Source organism: Aethalodelphis obliquidens, unplaced genomic scaffold, assembly GCF_003676395.1.
Source record: "Aethalodelphis obliquidens isolate GAN/ISIS:26980383/991018 unplaced genomic scaffold, ASM367639v1 scaffold42, whole genome shotgun sequence".
In the NCBI taxonomy this organism is placed as follows: domain Eukaryota; kingdom Metazoa; phylum Chordata; class Mammalia; order Artiodactyla; family Delphinidae; genus Aethalodelphis; species Aethalodelphis obliquidens.
In genome coordinates, this window is record NW_020837986.1 from 13,413,597 (window position 1) to 13,441,584 (window position 27,988).

General features: G+C 46.9%; 1 protein-coding gene across 9 annotated transcripts in view; it reads left to right on the plus strand.

Moving 5' to 3' along the window:
• Positions 1-27,988, plus strand: part of BCL2L1 (BCL2 like 1) — a 51,889-nt gene that overhangs the window by 10,491 nt on the left and 13,410 nt on the right. Inside the window, exon 3 of one of the 9 annotated variants that reach the window (XM_027078643.1) lies at positions 9,289-9,454. The exons of the other annotated variants lie outside the window; for them this stretch is intronic. Coding sequence (XP_026934444.1) covers positions 9,289-9,393 — 105 coding nt within the window. The 3' untranslated portion in view covers positions 9,394-9,454. Of the gene's footprint in view, positions 1-9,288; positions 9,455-27,988 lie in introns of those variants that run through there. 9 annotated transcript variants of the gene reach the window in all.

Here is a 27,988-nt window from a genome sequence, read left to right on the forward strand (position 1 = left end):
ACCCTGGGTTCCCCCCGGGTCCCCACCCCACACCCCGCACAGGCCTGGGACTCCTAAGAGAGGTCTTAGAGGTTGGCACGTAGAAATCCTGCCTCTTGGAGACCGATGACAGAGGGAAGAGTGAAGTGGAGCCTGCCACTCCTTCCCCGAGGTCACCTTTCAGGAGGAAGCTAGAAGGTTGAAAACCTTGTTGGACAATCATCTGAGGAATGGGAGCTAGCCTGGGAGGGGATTGGAACGCACTCAACTATGCCTCAGATCCTTTGTTCCGCTCTTGAAAGGGAAACATTCCCCTCCCTCCTCCCTGGCCACACACGTGCCTTTGTTCCCCTGAGTCAGGCGGGGCCAGGAACACTGTGTCCTTCCAAGCAGCCTGACTTGCCTGCCCAGAGACTGGCCTCCTGGTCATCGGGACTGAGATTTTTGCTCAGGAGCCCCCAGCCTCATGTCCTTTCCATAGAAGAGTCTTTCTCCCAGTGGCTGAGAACTTGCCTACAAACAGCTGCCCAGGGATTTCCCTAGAATTCTTCCATGGGATACCCGTGTCCCAGGATTACACAGTCCCTCCCTCTTATTCCACTTGGTGATTAATATTATTGTTAACGTTACTATTAATAGCACCTAACATTTATCAAGTGCTTATTCTGTGCCAGGCGTTGTTCAAAATGCTTTATATGTATTAATTTATTCCATTCGCAGAGCAACACTCTGAAGTTGCTACCATTATTATCCCTATTTTACAAATGAGGAAACTGAGGTACAGAGATGTTAAGCAACTTATGAAGGGTAGCATGCTTAGTAAGTGGCAAAGCCTGTGAGGGTAGCTTCCAAGCTCCCACTTTTAAACACTACACCTTGCCCCCTCCCCTGACTGTACCAGTGTCTAAATGATTGTTGGCATTTATTCAGTGCTCACTATGTGACAGGGCTTTCACCAGTTTCATCTCTGTGTTACTGTCCAACAATCTCAGCATTATAGGACAATGAGATTTGGGGGGGACCCAGTTAGTGGGAAGCAGAGTCAGGATTTGAAACCAAGTCTGTCTTAGTCCAAGCCTGTGTTCTTTATCTCTAAGCCATCTTAAAAAACCCTACAAGGTAGGTGGTGTCATCTTCATTTTATAGTTGAGAAGACTGAGACTCAGAGAAAAGTGACATGCTCAGGGCCACACAGGCTAGTGCCAGGACGACCCGGGCTTCAAACCTGAGGTGCTTGTCTTCACAACACTTCATTGCCTTAGTGGTCTGTAGCCTGATGATAATTGCTTTTATATGCATGATAACACTTTATAACTCACCAGACTTCTTTGTATACATGATTTCACAGTGAGGTGGGTATGTTCAGTCCCATTTCAGGGAGGAAACTAAGGCAAGGGGCCTTAGTCCCACAGTAAATGGCTTAGAATTCTAGCTTTTAACTCAGTGTTATCAATGTTGCCTGCCTTCCCTAAAGCGGGATTCATTGCTTGGAGCTGTCTTCAGAGTTTTGTTTCATTTGTTAAATCAGCAAATACTGGTGAATACTTTATTTGCGCTAAGGGTTGGGGATACTGTGGGTACTGCAATGGGGGGAACCGGGTCCCATCCCTCAGTGGTCTGTTTCCATGCCCGACACCTTGGGCCTTGCTGGTGTCTTTCTGCCATCTGAGTCAGGCTGTGTGCATCACCCATCCGTCCCCTCAGCTCCCAGACACTCCAGGCAAGGGTCATGGTAGTATGTATTGATCACTTTCTACATACCCATAGATAAAACTCTGCACTCAGATTTGAAACTTAGCTTAATTTCTTTTTTTTTTTTTTTTTTTTTTTTGCGGTATGCGGGCCTCTCACTGTGAAACTTAGCTTAATTTCTTGCTGGTGGCGTAGCACTAGACAAATCAGCTTTAAATTCTCATCCATAAATCTGAGAGAATAGTACCAGCCTACCAGAGTAAGCGAGGCTCAAGTGAGAAAGTGAAATGCAAAAGTGTTTTTTTAGTAATAATGACAGGTGCTATGTGTTGAGTGCTTGCTCTGTGCCAGGTGCTATGTTTATGCCCCTGACATAATCATCGTGTTTGGTCCTCACAACTGCTTTGGTGTGGAGATGGAGAATCCAGAGCTTCAAGAGGCTTTATAACATGTCCACAGTACCACACCTTGTAAGAGGCAGAGCTGGGTCTTGCACCCAGCTGTATCTCATGCCAAAGCCTACCCTCAAGTCACGGCATCATTGCTTCTTTGCAGGCCTGGACTGGCTTACTTTACCCTGAGTACCTGGCACAGGACCTAGGGTTGGGCAAGGGCTCAGCCAGGATCTGCTCAATGAACATGAAGGGTTGTTATTATTAGATGCAGTTTAGGCTACAAAAATGTCTCTGTCCTTAAGGAAGCAAACTCATTTAAAGCAGTAGGAATAGACTCAGAACCCTTGGTGAATGGCTCCAGACAAACTGTGCCAAATCTGTATTGTAGACTCCAGAAATGGAAGAGGACAGACCCCCTGGCTGCATTCCACAGGTGCCCTGGACCCCTGCCAAACCAGCCCACTTCCACAATTAGCTAGCTACTCAATTGGTGGCTTGGTCCAGGGACCTCCACCCTCAGCCTGCATCACCCCATGCACCTTCTCCCTCACCAACTGCATTACCAGCCCAAACCCTAGTGTCAGGAAGGAGAAAGGTCACTAGAGGCTTGAATAATAGCTTTCTCAGCAGTGTGCCTTTGTGCAGTTCACACGAGTCCTCAGTTTTCTCATCTGTAAAATGAAGGTAGTAATCATCCCTTAATGAAGATAGTGGTAGTAATCTCTTTGTCATAGGCTTGCCAGGGTCACTCTTCCCCTAGATCTGATCAGGGCTGTCTTAGCATTTAGGTCTCAACTCAAATATCACCTCTCCTAAAGAGTAAAGAGGCCACCTTTGTTTACCTCTTTACTGCCTGACTCCTCTTGTAAAAGCTAAGCTCCCGGAGTGCAGGGGGTTTGTTTCAAGTTTCCTTCATCCCCAGCATCTAGCAGAGTGCTTGGCACATGGGATCCACTCAGCGAATACTTGCTGAATGAGTGAGTGATTCTGTAGCCTACCTAGCACAGTGCCTGAATACAGTATGCTCAGTTGGTGTCAGGCATCATTACTACCTACTAGGAAAATTTGGACCGTGAAGGCTTTCAGTAGGTGAAACGAATGTGGCAAGGGCAGCCTTGATAGGTATGAAAGATCCACACAGAGCTGGAGGGTGGAATGTGTATGATGAAGCATTTGGGAGACAGTGAAGAGGCAGTCTGGCGGAAGAGGGTCTGGGCTGTCAGTGAAGCTGGTCAGGGACAAGGGAATGGTGACTGATGGTGGAGGCCCCTGGGCAGAGGGATGGAGATAGTTGCTGGTAGAGGTGGGCCCAATGGGGAGAGGCCCAACACCAGAGCCATGCAGCCAGGTCTCTAGTTATCGCTGGCAGAGAGAATCCCTTGCCAGCCAGGGCTCAGCAGGGAGAAAAAAGCCAGATGCACCTGCGACCTGTGGATCAGGTAGGCTGCCATGGTTGTTATTTTGGGGCTCCAGGCCAGGTGCAGATTCAAAGGCTTGATTGAAGCCTTTTGGCAACTCTGGTCTCAGCAGGGGAAACATCATCTGTCTCCTGCCACCTGTGGCATCAATGCCAGGAAGGTACCCTGGGCAGGCCCAAAGGAACCCAGCTTTCTTGCTGCCCTCATGGAGTAAGAAATACCCCCCAGGCGAGCCCACTCCTTCCCTGCCCCACAGCTCCCTTTCCGAAGGGCTAAGGTGGCAATAAGGTACCTCCTGTCCAAGAGGCCCCCATAGTTCCGGCCCATGGAAGGCAGGGGTGGGGCATTGGGAGCCGTTGACAGCTGGGCCCAGCTAGGGGGAGGGGTCAGTTTGGGAGCAGGTGCAGATTTCAGGGAGGGCGGGGCCTGAAGGGAAGTAGGGATCTTGGTAAACTGCAAAATTTCCCTCCCCATCCCCCATCCCCAGACACAGCTGGCTTCTCCAGGAACCTGATGACCTAGTTACAATGCTTAGAAATTGTTAGCTTAGCTTGCAGTTCAGGGCTGTGCCAGTCTCTCCTCTCTGAATCTTCTTGGGTCCAAAAGGTACCCTGGCATTCCCCTGTGGGGCTTCCATGTGCAGGACACACACCACATCACATGTACAGGCTTCTTGTCCAAGAGAGGAAAGAAGCAGTCATGCTTTTTCCCTTCTTCCCTGGTGTGCCCCACCCCTCCCCAACCCAGGGAAAAGACTCCCCTGCCCCCATCCCCTCCTTCCTTCTGTCTCTCTTGTGGGGGGTTGGTGGTGGCAAATGAAGGTCACAGACTCCTCCCCTGGAGGTTCAGCAGAGAGGGAGAGACTCCTGTTGCCCTAGGGGTAGCTTGAGCTTACTTAACCTTTCCCTCTCTGTCTGATGTTCAGACCTGATAAAAGTGGGGGAGGAAAAATCTGTTGGGGGCTCTGGAGGTCCTAGCCCTCCCAGGAAGCAGCTGCTCTTGGTATTCTTGATGTTTCCATCTCCAGTGCCTCCCTGGGAGAAATTCCATCACTGTTCAGAGCCAGATACAAAATTTGACAAACCAGTGCTGAATCCTACTTGCTCTATAGTTATCCTTGGACAAATTGCTTAATCTTTCGCAGCCTTAGTTTCCTCATCTGTTAAAAGATGAAAATAATGCCGTACTTTTCTTGAAAGACTCTTGATCATAAAAATAAGTGGTAAGATACATGGAACATTTATCATGGAGTCTGGCATATGTAATTACTCAGTATGACAGCTACTATTACAGCTGTTATTAGCAGATTGCCTTCACAGGTGATCAAGAAGCTGTGATCACTATCGGAGCTACACTCCAAGAGCAGACTTTTAGGCTGACAGAGTATATGTACATCCTTCGAACCAAGAACTTGGAGATTTTAAGACTCCTAAAGCTGGGGGTTGTAGCTCATAACCTTGTCCCCCACCTCCTCCACAAGGGCCCCAAATCATGCTGTACACAGTGGGGGTTTGGCCATTGTTGCTGGCTGGGCATTTGGTGATGGGGCATATTTTCTTTGGCACTTTGCCAAGTGCCTCCAGGAAGGCAGGGATCTCCCCTGCTTTATTCACTGCTGTATCCCTAGATCCTGCCATAGAACCTGGAACACAGAAGACAATCATTATTTGTTGACTGAGTGGAAGACTTAATGAGTTGAATATTTAAAGAGCATAGGAGCATGCCTAGCATATAGTAGGTGCTTGACATGCATCTGAATGATTAAACAAGGTGCTGTGGGGACTCTGGAGTTTTCCAGGATGGCCCCACTCCTTGTTTGCTGTGTGGCTGTAAGTCTGTTGCCTCATCTGCTGAAGAAAGATAACACCCGCCTTGCCTCCCTCATGGGCTATCTTGAGAGGCCCAAGGAGATGATAGATGAAAAAGCACTTTAAGAACTATAAATGTTTGGTCTTGTTGCTGCTCCTTGACTGAGGTCAAAACCCTGTGTCTCTCATTCTTTCATTCATTCTTTCACTCATTCATTCTTTCAACCAACAAGCACTTTTTGAGTGGAAGCAATATCGTAGCTCTCTCACTTACCTAGCTTCATGAATTTGGACAGGTTACTTTACTTCTTTAAGCCTGAACATCTATAAAATGGAAATAATCATTTCATAGGATTGTTGGGAGAAAGACTAATTAAGCAAGGTGCTCTGAGCTTACTGAAGGTAGAAACTGAATCTCATTCACTGCCATCAGCTACTCTTGTGCCTGGCACTTGGTGGCTGAGTGTGTAGTGTCCAAGTTAGTGAACATTCATAATGATGAGCGGTGTATGTAAAGTGCCCCAGCACAGAGCCTGGTACGGAGTAAAAGCTGGTTCCTTTACCAAATGCTGGATCTTTCCTTTTCCTCTCACTGTGAGGTTTGGTCATTCCTTAATTCATCCATTGGTTGCCCTCTGCAGTCTAATTACTTGGCAAGGCCAGATCTATGAGTAAGGGTCAAATGGGAAGTAGAGATGACTATTAACTCCTCACCCCCGGATGTCCTCACCCACCTCTAGGCTCCACAGACTGCTGAGTGGGAGCTCTGACTGGCCAGAATCAGTGCTGCTTAAATATAAAAACTGGGAGGCACAGTGGGCCTCACCCCACACTCACCTCTGATTCAAAACAAGAACAACCACCCCTTGTTCTACCCACTCTCCGTCTGCTACTCAGTAAGAAAAATTTCCCTTTGCTCACAGCACCCACATTCATATGGAACCCTAGGGGTTACCATATCAAGGAAGTCTCCAGGGAGTCACTCAGAAATGGCCCTTTGGGCAGGGTCCCCTGGGACTGGGTCCAGCAGCAGGTGCAGGCAAGAGGCCCCAGGCTGGTGGCTAAGTGATGAAACTGAGAGGTGTGTAGAGCCAGACAAGAAGTCAGCCCAGAGGAAACTGCCTGCCTGTCCATGCAGGTGTCCAGGCACCTGGGAGCAGTTTCTGGGTCTGATTTAGTGGTGGAAGGTAGGGTTCCAAATTAGCAGACCACGATTCAGTGAGGGGAACCCATAGGACTCCAGAGCAAAGCCTGCAGTTGGCACCCAGGTCAGTTTCCTTTGAGCCCTTCTCAGACCCCTTCAGGGTAAAAGAGGTGCTTCCTCTAGGCTCCACAGCACCTACTACTGGAAGATCTCCAGGAACAATGGAATAACAACCATAGCTCCCTTTACGGGGCCTCTGCTGTGTTTGGGGCACTGTGCTGTGAGCTTCTGAAGAGAATGGGATCATTTCATTATTGGAAGTATGGCCTCTGGAGTGGGACAGAGCTGAGTTTGAATCTGGCTCCATCACATACCAGCCGTTTGATCTTGGGCTCATTCCTCCCCCTTTCTGAGCCTCAGTTCCCCTATCTCAAAAATGGAGATGGTAATACCTGCCTGGTAGGGCTTTTGTAAGGATGAAATGAGATCATACATGTCGAGCTTGGCACAGATGTTATAGTAATTTTAATAATAGCTAACATTTATAGAGCACTTACCCTTAAGTATTTCATATGTGTTAATTCATTGAATTCTCAAAACAGTACCATTGAGGTAGGCATTCTTACTATAATTCTCATTTTACAGAGGAGAAAAGTGAAGCATAGGGAAGTTAAGGAATTTGTACAAAGATGCTAGGTTGGTAAGTGGTGTAAAGTCGTGATTTGAACCTTAGTCTGGCTCTAAAGCCCACAGTGCTCTACTTGTGAATAAAGAGGGCCTAGTAAATGTTGCTGCTGTTACTCTTATACCCAGCATTGTAGCTGTCTGTGGTTTTTGGTCTATCTGCTGACTTCTGAGCTCAGTGAAGGCAAGAAACCCATCTTAATCACCTTGTATCCCCAGAGACCAACATAGTACTCATAGTACTCATTAATATTTGCCTAATGGCTGAGAATATTCCCTCTCTTCATTAATCAGTCAGTAGCTCTTTATCGACCATTTCCTGTAGGCTAGATTTGAGCTAAATCCTGGGAGGAATGCAAAGTACAACTCTGCCTCTGTAAACGGAAGATTGGGTGTGGGGGGGTGGGTGGGGAGAGCATTCCGGAGCACTGTGTCATGGCAGAAACTTCCACACAGGAGGCAGAAACAATACAGGTGGCTTGGGGATGTTTTCCAAGCTGGGATTCCCACCCCTCCCTGATGGGGCCACTCCCTCCATCTCCTGCAGAACAAGGTGACACAGATTCCTTGCTTCTGCCTGGGGTAGAAACTGCTCCTTCTCTTTGCTCTCTCTTTATTGAGGAGGATGCATCTTTCTTGTTCTGGCAGCCAGTTTGTGGGAGCCTAGAATAGTGACAGGAGGAAAAGTCAGCTATTTGGAGCTAAGAAGGGACCTTAAAAAATCACTTCTGCCCCAACATTGCAGACAGAGTGGTCTTTTGAAAACCAGTTCAGATCTTGGCACATTCTTGCTTACAACCCTCCACCCAATTGGAATAAAACCCAGTCCTTACCTAGGCCTCTATGGCCTGCATGATCTGGTACTGGCTGCCTCTCCATCCTTCAGCACTCCCCCTTCCCTCTCTGCACTCATGGCTCAGGGGCTCCTGCTGTTCTGGTTCCTGGCTCACTTGCCCCTGCCTGAGGGTCTGTGTAGTTGCTGTTCCCTCTGCCTGGAGTGCTCTGCCCCTGGTGTTTGCCTTGCTGGTTCTTTCAGTTGACTCAGCTCACAGGTCACCTCCTCTGAGAGGTTCTCTTTGACCTTTGGTCTAAAGTAGCCAAGGTACTTCTAAATCACTCTCTAGTCGTTTACTTTCTTGTATTTTTGTCACAGCACCAACCTCTATCTGAAATTTTCTTTTTGTTTGTTTATTTGGTTTTTGTCACTCTTCTACTAGAATGTAAGCCCCATGATTATAAGGACTTTAGGTGGCTCATCACTTTATCTCTAATACCTAAAACTGTTCCTTATAGGTAGTAAACATTCAGTGAATGATTTTGGAATGAATGATTGAACAAATGAATAAACCTAAGACGTTGTTTTTATTTTACACATGAGAAAACTGAGTCAGCCCAGAGAAGCTAGTAAGAATTGTGAGTGTTCTTTCAACTTACCTTTTGAATGCTAAGTGCCATGTACTATACTTAGTGATTCACATGCATTATTTTTGTCACTTATCTTTGCTATAATGAATTGTTTCGGACATCATTTTTGTACACCATTGTAGCATTTAAAAGAGAACTGGACCAACTCATTTTATTGGAGCCTCACTTTGTTTTACAAAGAGTTGGAGGCAACTTAGGAAAATTCATATGATCAAAAGGATAAAATAGCAGGGGAAATCAAGGGAAAGGAAAGTATGGATAAGAAGATGATAAGATGGGGCTTCCCTGGTGGCGCAGTGGTTGAGAGTCCACCTGCCGATGCTAGGGGACACGGGTTTGTGCCCAGGTCCGGGAAGATCCCATGTGGGGCCCGTGAGCCATGGCTGCTGAGCCTGTGCGTCCAGAGCCTGTGCTCTGCAATGGGAGAGGCCACAGCAGTGAGAGGCCCGCGTACCACAAAAAAAAAAAAAAAAAAGATAAGATGGATAAGCTTAATTCACAGAAGCAGATAGCATGGAAGTCCCCTTGAACTGAGCAGAGTTTTTCTATCATTCTTTATGATTGATAAGTAAATTATGCCCAGATTCATGAAAATGATGGAGTTTTAAAAAGCCAGTCACACACATGACCTTGGGATTGTCCCAGACTGCATGTGATAGTCCAGGATTTGTTGGCTCCCTCACTGCCTCATACCTGGGCTCCTGGGCTGAGACAGCATGATGATCTTTCTCCTCCTTCACCAGAGGGGCCAGTGCAGCAGGCAGGAGTCCCCCCAACCCTTTTGGGACCCAGCCAACTTTGTTTCAAAGAGAGCCTTTTGGGAGCTTCCCTGGTGGCACAGTGGTTAAGAATCCACCTGCCAATGCAGGGGACACAGGTTCGAACCCTGGTCCAGGAAGATCCCACATGCTGCAGAGCAACTAAGCTGGTGCACCACAACTACTGAGCCCACGAGCCACAACTACTGAGCCCACACGCCTAGAGCCTGTGCCCCACAACAAGAGAAGCCACCGCAATGAGAAGCCTGCGCACCGCAACGAAGAGTAGCCCCCGCTCGCTGCTACTAGAGAAAGCCCACGTGCACCAACAAAGACCCAATGCAGCCAAAAATAAATAAATAAATAAACTAATTTAAATAAAAAAGAGAGCCTTTTTTCCAGATTTATTAATTGAGATATCTCCATTTGAAGACCCAGTTCTATCCTTGAAATACTTCCAGTTAAATTAGAAAAGACATAATGCACATGAAAAGAGATCTTGTGAAAGCCAACAATAAATGCTAAATGCCAAATAAGAGCAGCACTTCACAGGAGAGGTGACTTTTGTGCTGGGACTTACCGCAGAGTCAGGGAAAAGAGGAGCTGGTGCTCCATGTGAGCTAAGTTGTGCAGGCTGGCATGGACTCTCAAGAAGAGACCGATAGGAGTGGTAGTCCATTTTGGAGTGTGTGTGAAAGGGTCACTTATTAGGTGATAAAGCCAGAAAGGTCAGCTGGAGCCAGATTTGTGGGAGCCTCAAGTGCCAGGGAGAGAGTCCGAGGCCCTCCTCGGCAGTCCTGGTATCCCAATATATATATCCCATTGCCAGGTACAGATGCCCATCCTGGCCACCTTCTGGTCCACTGATTCCCAGGTAGCAATGCCAGCACCTGGAATGAGAGCCAGGACCTAGAACTGACAGTGAGCAGAGGAGTAAGTGTGGGGTCCTTGTCAGTTTCGCTGGTGGCTATCCCAGGTGCGTTCATTCATTTGTTGATTCAGCAGATGTTCATTGAGCACCACCACATGCCAGGCCCTGTGCTGAGTGCTGGGGGTGCTGTGATGAACTAGACAGTCAAGGACACTGCTTTCACATAAGTGAGCTGGGGAGGCAGCTAGCCTGAGAAACAAGATGATTTCAGATAGAGGGTTAAATAATTTAAAGAAAATGAAACTGAGTAATGCAGTATCTAGGGAACCAACTTTATACGAGGAGATCAAGAAGGCCTCTCTGAGGAGGTGACTTTTGACCTGAGAGTAGATTAAGGAGCAAGCCGGCCTGGGAAGATTTGAAGCAAAGATTTTGCAAACAGAAAAGCAAGGCAGATTGAACTTGGCTCGTCCAGACTTTGGGCCCACGCAGATACTCGGCTCTGACGCTGGTGGGCCCACTGTGGGCCTTGCTTTCCCTTTGTGTTATGGGTCTTTCACTCCTCGCTCCCAGGGATCCAAAGGGAGCTACGGCGACTACCACTTACTGAGCACCTTTCCCAAATCAGGCACTCTACATCCATTTTCTCGTTTATTCTCCCACCCAGCCTGTGTGATGAGTAGGCTGTCGGCTCCAGTTTCTTTTCCATGAGGAAATTGAGATTGAGAGAAATGAAGTTCCATGCCTAGGGTCCTGCAGCTTGGACACAGTGGATCCTGAATTCAGACCCACATTGGTCTGGCTCCAAAAGCCAGGCTTTTTTCCAGTGCTCCACCCTCAAATAAGCGAAGCATTGTTAGTTCAGGATGTGCAGAAAGCTGCTGAGCAAAAGGAGAGTTAGGGCAGCATCTTGGAATGAGGGTCTTGAAGGACACCTACTGTCCTCTCATCTGATAGGACTCTTTTTGCTAAACTTCAGGAGGGTGCTCCCAGAGCCCGGGGTTACTATTGGCCTTTTCCAGAGGCATGTTCGGGCTTAGCCAGCTGAGTATCCCCCAGTTTCCTGCTTTTACCATCTCAGCTGCTGGTCAGGAGGTTTAGGAAGGTGACATCATCTAGCTGAATCAGCTGCTGCTTCTAGACACATTAACGGGAACTGAAAGTCATTGCCCCTTCCTTCCTGCTCTGCAAGTCTCTTCAGAACGAGGCTGGGGTACAGACATTCCACCTGTCTGCAGGGTCTTAGCTGGAACAGTGCTCCCCACTTTTAAGGAACTAGAAGGTGCATTTTCCTGGACAAAGGTGTCCTCAAGGCTTCTCAAGCTAAAAGGAACAGTACCCTTGAGGGGTAGGATTCACAGGAGGGCCTCCATCCCTCTCCTCCACCTTCATTTATCCCTGTGACTTTGACGAGAATTCCTGACCCTTCTGATCTCCTTTGCACAAGTCCAAGGCTCAGCTCCAGCACTGTAGGATGGGCAAACAAATGTTATTTTTGGACTTTGACCTTAAGGCATGTAGAGTCGGGTCAAGGGGACAAAAAGAGAGTTTATATTTTAGAGCAGAACATCCACCACACTATGATCTATTGGATATCCTCCCTTGACCCAATGACTGAAAAGGAAAAAAATAAAGAAAAAGAAAAGTAATAAGATGGCTCAGGGCCAGGTGACTAGGACAATAGACAGCTTACTTGCTCTGTGACTTTGCCTCTCTCAGCTTCACTGTTTTCATGTGTAAAATGGAAGTCACCAAGGTATGTGGCTCCTTTGATCATTGGAATATTACACAGCACATGTACAGCATTCAGCAGTGCATGCAGCACCCAGGGAGTACTCAGTGAATGGTAGCCCTGTAGATAGGTTCTCAAAAGAAGGCCATTGAGTAAGGGGAACTGGGCTTTGGAGTCTGGATAGGCTGTGGATGGATGCTGGCTGGAAGCAGACTATTCAGATGAGAAGAGGACAGACTTTGGATGCTGACAGTCTGCTGTGGAGTCTTGACAGGTGACTTTACCTCTTAGAGCCTCTGTTTTCTTCTCTGTAAAACTTGGGTACTGCTAGAACCTGCTTCACAGGACTGTTGAGGGGGGTTAGTGAGGTGCTATCTTGATAATGGAAGCTGCTGAGGGAGTCCCCAGCATGTGCTGTTGTTGTTTCTCATTTGGCAGGAGAACTAGCCTGGTTAACGGCTAGAAGTGGGGGGACTTCCCTGGTGGTCCAGTGGTTAAGAATCTGCCTTCCAATGAAGGGCCTGCGGGTTTGATCCCTGGTCGGGGAACTAAGATCCCACATGCTGCAGGACAGCTAAGCCTGCGCACCACAACTACTGAGCCCGCACACCACAACGAAAGATCCTGCATGCCATGCCACAACTAAGACCCAGCGCAGCCAAAATTTTAAAAGTTTAAAAAAAATTTAAAAAAAAGCTAGAAGTGGGATGTGAGAGGGCAGAGCTATTTGTTTTTTAAACATCTTTATTGGAGTGTAATTGCTTTACAATGTTGTGTTAGTTTCTGCTGTATAACAAAGTAAATCAGCTATACGTATGCATATATCCACATATCCCCTCCCTCTTGCATCTCCCTCCCACCCTCCCTATCCCACCCCTCTAGGTCGTCCTAGAGCACCTAGCACCCAAAGCACCTAGCTGATCGCCCCCGTGCTATGCGGCTGTTTCCCACTAGCTATCTGTTTTATATTTGGTGGTGTATATATGTCATTGCCACTCTCTCACTTCGTCCCAGCTTACCCTTTCCCCTCCCTATGTCCTCAAGTGCATTCTCTACATCTGCGTTCTTATTCCTGTCCTGCCCCTAGGTTCTTCAGAACCATTTTTCTTTTTTAGATTCCATATATATGTATTAGCATAAGGTATTTGTTTTTCTCTTTCTGACTTACTTCACTCTGTATGACAGACTCTAGGTCCATCCACCTCACTACAAATAACTCAATTTCGTTTCTTTTTATGTCTGAGTAATATTCCATCGTATATATGTGCCACATCTTCTTTATCCATTCATCTGTCGATGGACACTTAGGTTGCTTCCATGTCCTGGCTGTTGTAAATACTGCTGCAGTGAACATTGTGGTACATGACTCTTTTTGAATTACGGTTTTCTCAGGGTATATGCCCAGTAGTGGGATCGCTGGGTCATATGGTAGTTCTATTTTTAGTTTTTTAAGGAACCTCCATACTGTTATCCATAGTGGCTGTATCAATTTACATTCCCACCAACAGTGCAAGAGGGTTTCCTTTGTCTCCACACCCTCTCCAGCATTTATTGTTTGTAGATTTTTTGATGATGGCCATTCTGACCAGTGTGAGGTGATAGATACCTCATTGTAGTTTTGATTTGCATTTCTCTGATGATTAGTGATGTTGAGCATCCTTTCATGTGTTTGTTGGCAATCTGTATCTTCTTTGGAGAAATGTCTATTTAGATCTTCTGCCCAATTTTGGATTAGGTTGTTTGTTTTTTTGATATTGAGCTGCATGAGCTGCTTGTAAATATTGGAGATTAATCCTTTGTCAGTTACTTCGTTAGCAAATATTTTCTCCCATTCCAAGGGTTGTCTTTTAGTCTTGTGTATGGTTTCCTTTGCTGTGCAAAAGCTTTTAAGTTTCACTAAGTCCCATTTGTTTACTTTTGTTTTTATTTCCATTTCTCTAGGAGGTGGGTCAAAAGGATCTTGCTGTGATTTACGTCATAGAGTGTTCTGCCTATGTTTTCCTCTAAGAGTTTGATAGTGTCTGGCCTTACATTTAGGTCTTTAATCCATTTTGAGTTTATTTTTGTGTACGGTGTTAGGGAGTGTTCTAATATCATTCTTTTACATGTAGCTGTCCAGTTTTCCCAGCACCACTTATTGAAGAGGCTGTCTTTTTTCCACTGTATATTCTTACCTCCTTTTTCAAAGGTATGGTGACCATATGTGCGTGGGTTTATCTCTGGGCTTTCGATCCGGTTCCATTGATCTATATTTCTGTTTTTGTGCCAGTACCATCCTGTCTTGATTACTGTAGCTTTGTAGTATAGTCTGAAGTCAGGGTGCCTGATTCCTCCAGCTCTGTTTTTCTTTCTCAAGATTGCTTTGGCTGAGGGCAGAACTATTGCTCATTCCCTCTCTCACCTGGACAACTCTACAGCCACCTCCATGCTTCTTCCCTTGCACACCGCCCCCCCTCCCAATCTGTTAGCCATATAGCAACCAGTGATTCTTCTAAAGTAGAGGTCAGATCCTGTCATTCTTCAGTTCAGAACCCTCCAGTGACTTCATTCATGAGAATAAAAACCAACGTATATACAGTGCAGGGACGGTCCCCTAGAAATAAGTGTCCTAGGCTCATTCCTAATCAGAAGCAGCCCTGTTCCAGCACCTTTGTCCCTGTGTGTGTGTGCATGTGTACAGGCACAAGTGGATGACACAGTGGTAATGCTATACATCCAGGACATTTCATAATAGGGAAGGATGTTGACCACTGCTTTGGGGTACCAAAGGTCATCTGGGCTGAGAAAGCTAAGGGCACTCAGGCAGGTCTTCCTCCCTTCTGAATCTGAGTCATTTCCTGAGAGATGTTGGTCATTCATTTATTTGTTCATTAACAAATAGTTATTGAGTACCTGCCATGTGTTAGACACTGAGCTATAGGTTGGGTATACAGTGTAAACAAACCAGAGTCCCTATAGTCACTATATGAGCAAAGGTGGGAGCAAGAGACCAGTAAGAAGCTGGGCAGGTGATGATGGTGGTTTGTACGAGGGTAGAGATGTGGCCAAAGTGGTGAGCAGTGGTCAGAGCATAGATATAATTTGAAGGTCAGGGCCACTGGATCTGCTAATGATTGGATAAGGGGTATGTGAGAGAAAAAGGAGTCCAGGTTTTTGGCCTGCGCAACAGGAAGGAACTTGCTGCCGTTTAATGAGAAGGGGAAGACGTCACGGCCAGTAGTTTCCTGCGAGGGCTCCTGCATGCAAGTCCTAGTTTGTTCACTCTTTGACTTTTGGGCAAGTGTTTAAGTATACCAAGCCAAGGTCTCCTTGAATGTAAACCTGCTCTCTAGGCCATAGGCAGTCTGGTGCTGTGAAAATTAAATGGAGGTAATTTGTGTGAAGGGCTTTTAGGACAGTGCCTGGCATGTAGTAGGTCTCTGATCATTACTATTGTGGAAGACAGGGAAGCCCAAGACCAAGCAGGCATCAGCTCCCACCCCACCTCCACCACCCTCTCAAGGAGGCAGCTCAGACACCATCTGTCCAGCAGAGAAAAGCTGTAGGGAGACAGCTTTTGGGGGGCATTAGATAGATGAGCCCTTCCCAAGAAACTTAATCTCATTCTCAGCAGGTGCTAATCCCAGCAGCCTCCCTTGGTATCTGAGCCCAGCCCACCCAGTTCCTTCCCCGCCTCCACGCTGAGTCCCAGACCCTCTTCCCACTTCTCACCATCTCTAAGCTGCCACCAGCACACTTTCTTACCAGATGGAGGGGCTCCTAAAGGAGGAGACTGCCATCCATCTGACTGGGCCCAGTCCCTTACATGTGCAGGTCATCAGGGGCTTCAGGTGCCACCTGTCCAGAGGGCCCTGCCCCCACAGGTGCCAGTTCCTGGGCGTGGTGCTTGATCCAGGCAGATCTAGGCTGGAGCCAGCTGGAGCCAGAGACTCCCACTGTGCCCCAGCTGCTGCCTGCCCTCCCACCCACAGGCTGAGAAACAGGCTTAACTCTTTGGACACCACACATGTAGCCAGAGTTAGTGGTTGCAGTTCTGGCTCCAAGTATGCACTGTTCCAGTATACCTTTTTTTTTTTTTTTTAAGAAATTTATCATAAATACAACAGAGAATATCTTATGTGTATGTAAAGTTTCAAGACTAGGAAAATAATCACCTGTAAACTCATAACCCAGTTTATGAATACCTTAGAGCCCCCTGTGTGTCCCCTCCAATTACAGCCACACCCTACCCATTCTCCTGAGATTTGTGTCTGTCGTTCCCTTGCCTTTAAAAAAACGTTTTAGTGTGTGTGTGTGTATGCTTCTGCATGCTTTTAAATTTCATTTAAATATCATACTGTGTGTATTCATCTGCAGTTTTCTTTTTTCATTGAACATTGTGAGATCCCTCGATATTATGTGTATAGTGTAGTTCATTCATTTTCATATCCCTTTGTATGATTATGTCTCAGATTATGTATCCATTCTACTGTCAGTGATTATTTGGGTTGTTCCCTTGTTTTTGCTATTTCAAACTATGTGGTTTTGAACATTCTGTGTGTGTCTCCCTCGCATGCACATGTTCAAGAGTCTCTCCTGGGCAGTGGTTCGAGACTTCAGCTGCTTATCAGAATCACCTGGAGGGCTTGTTAAACCACAGATTGCTGGGCTCCACCACCACAGTGCTTGATTCTGTATGTCTGGGGTTGGGGCCCTGAGAATTTGCATTTCTAACAACTTCCCAGGTGATACCGCTACTGCGGGTCCAGGAACCACACTGTGGGAAACATTGCTGTAGGGTATATACTCAGGAGTGGAATTGCTTGATGGAAGGTAATGCCCAAATGTTTCCCTATGTGTTTGTAAGAATTTATGCTGGAAACAGCAGCATTTGAATTTCCATTGCTTTACATCTTAATACTTGATATGGTCAGACTTTAAAATTTTTATATAGCTGGTGGGTGTGAGATGGTATCTTGGGGTTTTAATTTGCATTTCTCAGTGGAGTTGAGAATCTTTCCTTACATCTGTTGACTGTGTTTCTTCTTTTGTAAAATACCTGTAAAAGTCTTTGCTCTGTTTTCTTTTCATATGCCTTTTTCTTAAGGATTTTTAGAAATTCTTTGTGTATTCTGAATACTAATCTTTTTTATATATAAATTTATTTATTTTTGGCTGTGTTGGGTCTTCGTTGCTGCACGTGGGCTTTCTCTAGTTGCGGCGAACAGGGGCTACACTTTGTTGCGGTTTGCGGGCATCTCGTTGTGGTGGCTTCTCGTTTCGGAGCACGGGCTCTAGGCGCACAGGCTTCAGTAGTTGTGGCGCATGGGCTCAGTAGTTGTGGCTCATGGGCTCTAGAGTGCAGGCTCAGTGGTTGTGGCACACGGGCTTAGTTGCTCAGCGGCATGTGGGATCTTCCCGGACCAGGGATCGAACCCGTATCCCCTGCATTGGCAGGCGGATTCTTAACCACTGCGCCACCAGGGAAGTCCATATTCTGAATACTAATCTTTTGTCTGCATGTGTTATGAATATAGGCTTGCAGTTTGCCTTTTCACTTTATATATGATGTCTTCTGATAACTAGAATTTCTTAATTTTAATGTAGTTGAATCTTTTCTTCCATGATTTACACCCTTTATGTTATGTTGAAGAAATACTTCTTTAATCTGTAGTCCTAAAGACATTTGTCTATATTTTCTTCTAAAAGTTTTAAAGTTTTGCCTCTCACGTTTAAGTTCTTAATAGATCTGGAATTGACTCTCGTGTCATCTTAGTATTTTTGTTGGTGGAATACCCTTATTTCGATAGGTTTTTAAACATCTACAGATCTGAATTATTTATAACTTGAGTTGTACCTGGAGCTTATTATATACACTGCATTAATATTTCATATTGAACAAAGGTGCCCTCTTTGGGAAAGAGTTTTATCACATTTAAACCCCTTCCAAGACTTTTGTTGGATTTTTCAAATTTAGATATGATAATGGTATTGTGATTATGGATTTTTTTTTCTCTTTTAGAAATACATGCTAAACTATGTCTAGAATTTGCTTCAGAATAATACAGAGAGGTGAGGGAGAGTTGAAACACATGAAATCAGATTGATACTGAGTTGATAATTGTTGAAGCTGAGTGACGGTGGTTCATTTTATCATTCTGTCTACCTTTGTACATGTTTAAATATTCTCATAATAAAAAGTTAAAAATATCCAAGGACTATTTCCAGGGTTACTTATGAGGTAAAGCATCTTTTATTATATTTTATTAGCCAGGTATATATCTTACAGAGCCAGCTGGGTCTCCATCTACTTCCAGGAGTCCCTGATAGAGTGTTTTTAGCATGCAGGCAGATTGTTAAGGAAAACGGAGGAGAAGGAGTAGTAGGGGCCTTAGGGGAAGAAAGGTGGGGCTTCCCTGGTGGCACAGTGGTTTGGAATCTGCCTGCCAATGCAGGGGACACGAGTTCAAGCCCTGGTCCGGGAAGATCCCACATGCCGCGGGGCAACTAAGCCACCCGCGTGCCACAACTACTGAGCCCATGTGCCACAACTACTGAGCCCGCATTGCCACAACTACTGAAGCCCGTGCGCCTAGAGCCCATGCTCCACAACAAGAGAAGCCACCACAATGAGAAGCCCGTGCGCTGCAATGAATAGTAGCCCCTGCTCACTCACTGCAATTAGAGAAAGCCCGTGCGCAGCAACTAAGACCCAACGCAGCCAAAAATAAATAAATAAAATTAAAAAAAAAAAGATCCAATGCCTTCTTTAAAAAAAAAAAAGCAAGAAAGGTGGGAAGAGGGCTCCCTCCAGGACTAGGTTCCCTCCTTTCCCTTTTTTCTTCTGAGACTATCAGGGATAATTTTTACTTTAACCTGAACCTTCTTTCCCTGTTACTCTACCTGGACAGACTTAACCCAGAGGATAGAGGGACCTCATCATGGATCCTGGTCCTCTCCTAAGGCCAAAGGATCAGAGATGTTGGCAACCCTAGTGCAGTTGGTCACACAGCAGTGATGTTATTTTGCTGTCACAGGATGCAAATACCAGAGTCGTCTTTTTTTTTTCTGATAGTGTGATAACTGGCCAAAGGGTCTGTCTTTGGGGAGTCCCAGCTGCTTCTCATGGGAGAATTAATTTCTCTCTCTTCTCTCCTCTCTCAAACCACTCCCCCTTTAACTCTTTATTAGTTTTCTTGGAATAGATAATATATTCATGGGGTTCAAATTTTGAAAGGAATAAATGTCTCCCTCCCACTTTTTTCTCCTAGCCACCCAGTTCCCTTCCTGGGAGAATGGACTCTGTAGACATAAGCAAACACATATGTTTCCCCTGGTTTTTATACAGATGGTTGTGTGCTATAAATACTATTTGGTACCTTGATTTTCTCACTTAACAGTGTCTCTTAGAGATCACTCTGTATCAGTCCATCAAGAGCTTTCTCATTCTTAATAGCTACAGAGTATTCCATACATGGTACCGTCCTCTATTTAACCAGTTTCCAGTGGTAAACACTTTTTTGCAGTCTTTTGACATTAGGATACTCAATGAAGAGCCCGATATATTTGTCATTTGGCCCATGTATGACTACAGGGTATCTGTGGAGGATAAATCCCTAGATGTGGAATTGCAGGGTCAAAGGGCATATGCACTTGTGATTTTGATAGATGTCACCAACCTGGGCTGGTAGCAGCAAGTACCAGTTTACAGGAGCATCTTTCCTCCCCTCACCCCTTCCACTGGGCAGGGTTTGATTCAGCACATTTATTGAGTGCTTTCCAGTGCCAGGCTCTGGATACAAAGATAACACTTTCATGTATCAAGCGAAGTTGTTACTGTGTGCCAGACACAAGCATGTTATCTGGTAATAAAGCCACCCAAGGAGGAAGGTTTTTAGATGAGAAAATTGAAGCTCAGGAAGTTTAAATAGTGTGCTGTGGTCACTCACCCAAGCTAGTAAGTTGCGGAGCTGGGATTTAAACCCAGGTTTGAATCCTCTAACCCCTGTGCTCTGTGCTTTTAAAGAACACCCTGGCTGCCTCTTGGAAGGAGTAACACATGGTCTTAGAGTCTAACACAGATGAGGAATCAGACTCACAGTAACTGGCCAAAAGAACACATAGCCAGGAAGCTATGGAGTCCCCAGGGGGGAACCACATATGTCTGATCTGAGGCCTCTGGTCTGTACTGAGCTGCCTCCCTTCCTTCTATAGAAAGAGTTTCCAAATCTAATCAGGATTCTGTCAAGAGGACTTTCTCCATCCAGAGCTCCAGTTGCTATAGAGAGCCATAAGTCGTACTGGTTCTTGGTGTGCAATCTATTGGCCGTCAGAGGGGCCCATAGACATAACCCCATTTATTGAGTACCTGTTATGTGCAAGGTGCTATAAGGTGCACTAATGTCGTATTTTTAACCCTCACAATAATCCTGCTTGGGAAACATATTATTGTCCCCGTTGTCCAGATTAGTGAACTGAGAGTAAGACAGGTCAAATGCTAATAAGGACAGAATCCAAATACAATCTGTTAGACTCAGACACACTCACTCGCTCCCTCTGGTGTCCATTGATTTCCCTTGGCTCTCTCTGCCTCTTCCATTTTTCTGTATTGCTTGGTGCCCTCTCCAGATGGTGAATCTGGCTTCTCCACCTCACACTGACTGCTTTAGAGGAGAGGGCCTACAGCTTCCATTTACCTCATACTCCCCACCCCTGTGCCCACTATTCAGCACAGGGTAGCAAAGAGTGTGCTGCAGTGTGATGCCCGAGGATTGGTTGGTGATCATTGGCGATGGCCCCCACTGATATTACTTCAGAAAGAACCCATCTCCCAATGGTATAACAGGTGCTCTTTGCACACCTGTCATGTGCTCACTGCTCCCATGGGAGAGAAGAGATGTATAAAGTACGGGCCTAGCTCTCAACAACTTAGGTCATGAGACTGCAAGTACCAAAGTCAATGGAAACGACTACAGGATTAGAAGAGTTCAGAAGAGGGAGGAAGCGTAACATAATTAGAATCATAGCAAACATTTATTGAGCCCGATGGGGTAGGTCTTATGCCCATTTTATAAACAAGGACCCTGAGACTCAGAGTTTAAGTGATCAGCCCAGAGTGCACCGCAAATAAGTGTCAGATTTAGGACTCTGAGTCCCTCCATGGCCTCTCAGGGAGAGCACTGTGGGCTCTATGCTGGGTGGCCTGGAGACATTGACTAAGGTTTATCCAGTGCTGCTTTGTGTTCATATATTATCTCATTGAGCCTCTGTTTATGCCAGGAGGTGTAGAGGAGGTCTTCCTCTTACCATGGAAGCTACTGAGGTCTTCTGACTCCAAATCCCAAGTCCTGTCCACCATCCGTGCCACCTCCACATTTCTGTAGTGGGAGAACACAGGCTCTGCGATCAGACAAAAGGGGGTTTGAAGGGGGTTCTAACCCCCTTCCTCCATTTTGTGTCTCTAGGATCTTAAGATTTGCAGTTTGAGGCAATTGCAGGTGAAGAACATGCCCTTTGGGAGGCAGGCATACTCTAAGGGGTGAATGACATAAGGGAGGCATAATAATGCCAAAGTTCCTATAGTGCTTTTTTCAATGAACTTTCAAGTCTTTGGTTTACATATGCAGAAAGTGATGTGCCCCCAGAGGTAAAGTGACTTACCCAAGACCACACAGTGAGTTAATAAACAGCAACACTGGGATTAGAACTCGGGTCTCTTGTCACCTAAGAGAGTTTACTTCTTCCCTATACAATACTGCTCCCCCGCAGGGGTACGGGGGTGCTGGAGGAAGGCCTAGGGTTGGGATCATAGCACTCTGGAGCTGGAGAGAGAGCCTTAGAGATCCTCTGGTCCATCCTCCACACTTGACAGATGAGAAGAGTGAGGCCAGGGTGATTAACTGACATGTCCAGAGCCAGACATGTCTCTGTCACCACAGAGCGGTGGTGACTAAGGTCCCAGGTCCTTTTCATACTATCTTGCAAAACTGGATTCCAAATTGCTTTTTTTCTATGCAAATCTAAACCTCACTCCAAATGCCAGCAGTTTACAATTAGAACAGCTGTTTAGTTTGGGGAGTTTTTTCCCAAATAGAATCTCATTCTCATTTTCTCTCTCTCTCTCAATTCTTATTAAGGATGATATACTAGAAGGGGGAGCAGGGGGAAGTTCAGTGGAAGACCTTGATAGAAAAAAGGTAAAAATTTGATAGATTCTCTGAAGTCTAGGGAGGTCCTCAAAGCCAGGAAATAATTTAGAGGCCAGCCCCCAGACTATCCCAGCCAGCTCACCGCTGGTCCCGCCCAACTCACAATAGGTCTTCAGAAGACCCAGCCTTCCCTTGGCAGCTGCATCTGGTGAACACCAACGGAAATCCCTGGTATTTTTCTTTGCATGCGACCAACCGTGGAGATGTAGGTCAGGCGTTGCTGGCCTGGCAGTTACAACAGCTCTATCTCTACCCCTGCACCTGCAGCCATGTTTGCTAAGCCCTGTGGGGATGGGAAAAGAATGTTCCCCTCCAAACAGGGATCAAATCCTCAAGGGCCTATGTAGGCGGAGCTGACTGGAATTAGGAGGGTGCTGGAAGAGACCATCTGGAATGTGGGGACTAGGAGGGTGTCTCTGTCTCTTTCCCCCTTAATGTCTAATGCCTGCTGTGGTTAGTAGTAGCAGGGTTGGTGGTCCTCTGCTCAGCACAACTTAGCATCATCATCACTGATGGAGGAGACTGGGAAGGTCTCAGCTTCACGCTGGGCTCAGCTGGGCCCCTAGGCCTGCACCTGAACCCCCATGCCTGTCTGGTGTTTACGGGATTGAAGCTGCCACCCTTTGGGACCTAGCCTGTTTTCATTTCTGCTCTCAGCTGTCTGGTGTCCGCAGACCTCACCTACAGGTTTATGCATGCCCGTCCCCCACGATGCAGCCCCACAAGGGTCCTTCTGACTGGCATACTCCACTTTGGCCTTTGTTCTCTTCAGCAGAGCTGCCAGTTCTGTGCCTGGCCAAGGGGAGAGCTTTCTTGTCCCCTCAGATAGGCTCTGTTGGTCCATCCTAGCTGTACCCGTCCCAAGATTCAGTCTCTCTGCCTGCACTCTGGGGGGCGGGGCTGTGGTTCCAAGGCAGGGAAGGGGCACCTGTGTGGCTGCTCTGGACTGGCCTCTAATGGGCTGGCTTATTTTGTCCTGAGCTTTCTCCTGCCCTAGACTTCATGTATCTCCTTTGTAAAGATGTGGGACCAAGATCAGTACCTGTACCATTGATCTTTAAGGTAACTTATAGTTGATATGCAGATAAACATTTAAGATTTTTAGTAGTGTTTTTATTTTATGTTGATTTCCGTCTGTGGCAAATGATACTGGTTTTCTGTTTATAGTAGTATTCATAATAATATAAGTTGCCTTTTCATTTCATTTATTCATTTAGCACATACTTACTGAGTGTCTGCTCTGTGCCAATCACCGTTCTAGCTACTGGGGATATCTGCCTTCATGGAGTTTACATTCTAAAAAGACAGGGAGGGCTTCCCTGGTGGCACAGTGGTTGGGAGTCCGCCTGCCGATGCAGGGGACGTGGGTTCGTGCCCCAGTCGGGGGGGATCCCACATGCCGCGGAGTGGCTGGGCCCGTGGGCCGTGGCCGCTGGTTCTGCGCGTCCGGAGCCTGTGCTCCACAATGGGAGAGGCCACGACAGTGAGAGGCCCGCGTACCACACACAAAAAAAAGACTGGGAATGATGGTGGGGGTGGAGGGTGGCTAGGTATCTGTTGGTATTTGTTTGTTTTAATAAAGAGTGATTGGGAAAGGCTTCTCTGAGGAGGAGCCATGGGATGAGAGATCTGCATGACCTGAAGGAGTAAACCATGTAACAGTCTGTGGTAAGGACATTGTAGACAGAGGGTACAGGTACAGAGACCCCAAGGTGAGAAGGGTGTTTTTGGCATGTTTGAGGAAGAGGAGAGGAGACCAGGGTGGCTAGAACAGAGTGGCAGAGGAGAGAGTGGTAGAAGACAGAGGTTTGTGTGAGCCGTGGTGAGACACTGTGGCTCTTCCTCTGGGTGAGATGGGAAGGCGGGGGGAGTGGTTTGACCAGACAGGCTCGGGTCCAACTGCTTTTATTTATTTTTATTTATTTATTTATTTATTTTTAAATTATTTATTTATTTTTGGCTGCGTTGGGTCTTTGTTGCTGCGCGCGGATTTTCTCTAGTTGCAGTGAGCAGGGGCTACTCTTCCTTGCGGTGCATAGGCTTCTCATTGTGGTGGCTTCTCTTGTTGTGGAGCGCAGGCTCTAGGCACGTGGGCTTCAGCAGTTGTGGTACGTGGGCTCAGTAGTTGTGGCTTGCAGGCTCTAGAGCACAGGCTCAGTAGTTGTGGTGCACGGGCTTAGTTGCTCTGCAGCCTGTGGGATCTTCCCGGACCAGGGCTCGAACCCGTGTCCCCTGCATTGGCTTATGTATTCTTAACCACTGTGCCACCAGGGAAGCCCTAATTTTTTTTTAATTTTTATTTTTTGGCCACGCTGTGTGGCACGCGGGATCGTAGTTCCCTAACCAGGGATTGAACCTGTGCCCCCTCCAGTGGGAGCATGGAATCTTAACCACCGGACCACCGGGGGAAGTCCCCCGACTGCTTTTAGAAGGACCCTTCTGGCTGCTGTGTGAGGGACCAGAGAGGGAAGTAAGAAGCTGGGAGATCAGTAAGGAGGTTGTTATAACAATACAGGCAGAAGATAATGTTGGCTTGGACAGTGGAGGTGGTGAGAAGTGGTGGGATTTTGGATAAATTCTGAGTATGTATCCAGTGGAATTTGCTGACAGATCAGAGCTAGAGAGGACTTAAGGATCTTGACTCTAAGGTGTTCCAGGCTTCAGTACCTGGACGGATGAAGCTGCTACCATTCAGTAAAAGGGGGAAAGATGCAGAAAGAACAAGTTGGGGGATGGGTTAAAAATTTTCAATACATTTAAGTGTTTAAAAAGTGAGTCAGTTGATAGAAAAATGTTAATAATAATCATGACACATGGATAAGGCCAAAACAGTGACAGCTAAAATTGTGGATAGAGTGGGCCAGATGTGTCTGTGCTTCCTTCCAGTTCTAAAATTCTGCTTTGGTGATTTCAGACCTCTAAGTCTCCCATTCATGAAGAATGGGAACTTGACACTCAGCCTAGAATGTAATGGATGCAGAAGGAATGCCAGGAGAGGAATCCCTTAGGCTAGGCTTACCTGTTGTTAATTTGGAAGGACTTGGAAAGTTCTTGCACACATCCTGGCCTCCTAGCATTGCCTCATTCACTCACTCACTGAGCACTTTCTGCCTAGCAGGCCCTGGACACACATAGGACAGCTCTAATGCCCCTTCCCTCCCCATAGAAATCAAGCTATCCCCACCCCTACCCTGGGCCTGGCTACTCCATGATCCTGCACATGGCTGGAGGTCAGGTGAGCAAATGGCTTTGATAGCAGAAATGGTTTTGTCTCTTTCTTCATGTCACAGGGTTCCCATAGTTATCAAGCTGGAAAAAAATCCCCTGCCTTTTGTAGATGAGAAACAAGGCCAGAGAAGAAAGCAACTCCCATAGTCCACATCCATTCCATTAGCAAATCCTTTCAGCTCTACTTTTAAAAAAATTTTATTTATTTATTTAATTTTGGCTGTGTTGGGTCTTTGTTGCTGCACGCAGGCTTTCTCTAGTTGTGGTGAGCGGGGGCTACTCTTCGTTGTGTTGCGCAGGCTTCTCATTGAGGTGGCTTCTCTTGTTGCGGAGCATGGGCTCTAGGCGTGCGGGCTTCAGTAGTTGTGGTGAGCGGGCTCTAGAGCACAGGCTCAGTAGTTGTGGCGCACGGACTTAGTTGCTCCGCAGCATGTGGGATCTTGCCGGACCAGGGCTCCAACCTGTGTCCCCTGCATTGGCAGGTGGATTCTTAACCACTGTGCCACCAGGGAAGTCCTCAGCTCTACTTTTAAAAATAAATTCTGAATCTGACTGCTTCTCTCCAGCTTCCCTGGCACCATCCTGGTTAGGCCACCCTCATATTTTTCCCAGATGACTGCATCAGCTCCTCACCAGACCTCTTGCTTCCACCCTTACCCCTGGAGATCTCCACCCAGCAACCAGAGGGAGTCTGTTAAAATAATGGAGATCTCCACCCAGCAACCAGAGGGATTCTGTTAAAATCAAAGTCAGATCATGTCCCTCCCCTGCTCAGAACCCTGCAGTGTTCCCATGTCACTCGAAGGACAGGCTCAAGTTTTTAAATGGCCTTACAGGCCCTGCACAATCTGGCCCTTGGCTACTGCCAGACCCTACGCTATCATTCTCCCCTCATTCACTACTCAGCTTCAGCCACACTGACGTCTTTCCTGTTCCTGGAGCACCCCAGGTGTGTTCCTGCCTCAGGGCCTGGCACTTGCTCTTCCCTCTGCCTTTCCTCAGATCCTTGCAGTGCGGTTCCTCACTTCATTCAGGGCTCTGATCAGATGTCACCTCTTAAAAGAAGCTTTCCTTGCCCAGGGTTTTTTTTTTTTTTTTTTTTTTGCGGTACGCGGGCCTCTCACTGTTGTGGCCTCCTGTTGCGGAGCACAGGCTCCAGACGCGCAGGCTCAGCGGCCATGGCTCACAGGCCCAGCCGCTCCGCGGCATGTGGGATCTTCCCGGACCGGGGCACGAACCCGCGTCCCCTGCATCGGCAGGCGGACTCCCAACCACTGCGCCACCAGGGAAGCCCCTGACCAGGGTTTTAATTCTGCCATCTTCCGTGTTTCTCGCTAACCCCTTTCTCTCATTTAGTTTTCTCTAGCACTTATCACCATCTGACATTTGTTTGTTGCCTGTCTCTTCCCATTAAATGATAAACTTATGCAGGTAGGAATTTTCTTCTAATTTAGTCACTGCTTTATCCCCAGCACTTAACGTGGTGCCTGGCATTTAGTGGGCTCTTAATAAAGATTTATGGAATGAATGAGTGTCCAGAGCTAAGCAGGGAATCCTCCTACAACCCACAGGTCAGCCCAGAAAGGAGTCATGGTCTGTCTTTAAAAACGCAGCTAACAACTTCGCCAAAGCTTTTTGGCATGGCTTTTGTTTCCAAGATAATGACTAGGTGGAGGGAGGGACTCTGCAAGGACTGGCCTTGCAGGGGCTGAGTTGGGGGGCAGTGGGGAAGCACAGAGCAGCCATCCGCATACCTCTGTCCTTCCCACCCTCAAGGCACCCGGGGGGAACCAAGAGATATGCCTCTGCCCTGACCTCAGAGTCATCTCTGATACAAGGCCCAAGATTCTCAGTAAGTAGTGGGCAGTGGGTGGGTGAAAGGGGAAGGAAGGAAGAGCTTAGTCACATCCTCCTGCATCTGTCCTATTGCGCTGGCAGATTTAACGAGCTGTGGAGTCAGACACCCTCACTTGGTAACCAGAGATCTCAGGCAAAGTCTCCTCACCTCTCTGAGCCTTAGTTTCCTCGTTGGTAAAATGGGGACAAGACCTACTTGGAAGATTTTGAGAATTCAAGCAGAGGCTGAGTCAGTATGAGCTGTTTTGGGGGTTTTTGGGGGGTTTGTTTGTTTGTAGCTATAAATAATGAGAATACCACATGAGAAGCACAAATGCGGCCATTAATTTTTAACTATAAAAAAATAACGCTAACATTTATTGAGCACCTTCCATGGACCATTTAATTCTTGCTGCTAAGCCTGTGATGTAAGGACAGTGTTCTCACTTTGTAGACAGGCCCCTGGGCTTGGAAAGGTAAAGTCTTGCCCCAGGTCCCACAAGTAGGCAGTCACAGAGCTAGGATTGGAACCTGTACTTTTGTGCTCCAGGGCTCAAGAAGCCTTGCGGGGGAGTCCCTTCAGCTCGTCAGGTCTCAGTTTTCCATCTGTTTAGGGTAGGGGTTGAACTAGACGTCTCTGTGAACCACAGGTCATGCCACATCAGGTGGGACAGTGAGTTGCTTCTGGGCTTGCCTGGTGATGGTGGTGGTGACCTTCTGCAGTTTGTTGGTGCTGTGGGCACTGACCGTGAACAGCAAACCTCCAGGTGGCCCCTCCTCAGCGTCATGGCTACAAGAGTACTTCAGCTCTCCTGGCACCATCTCAGGCAT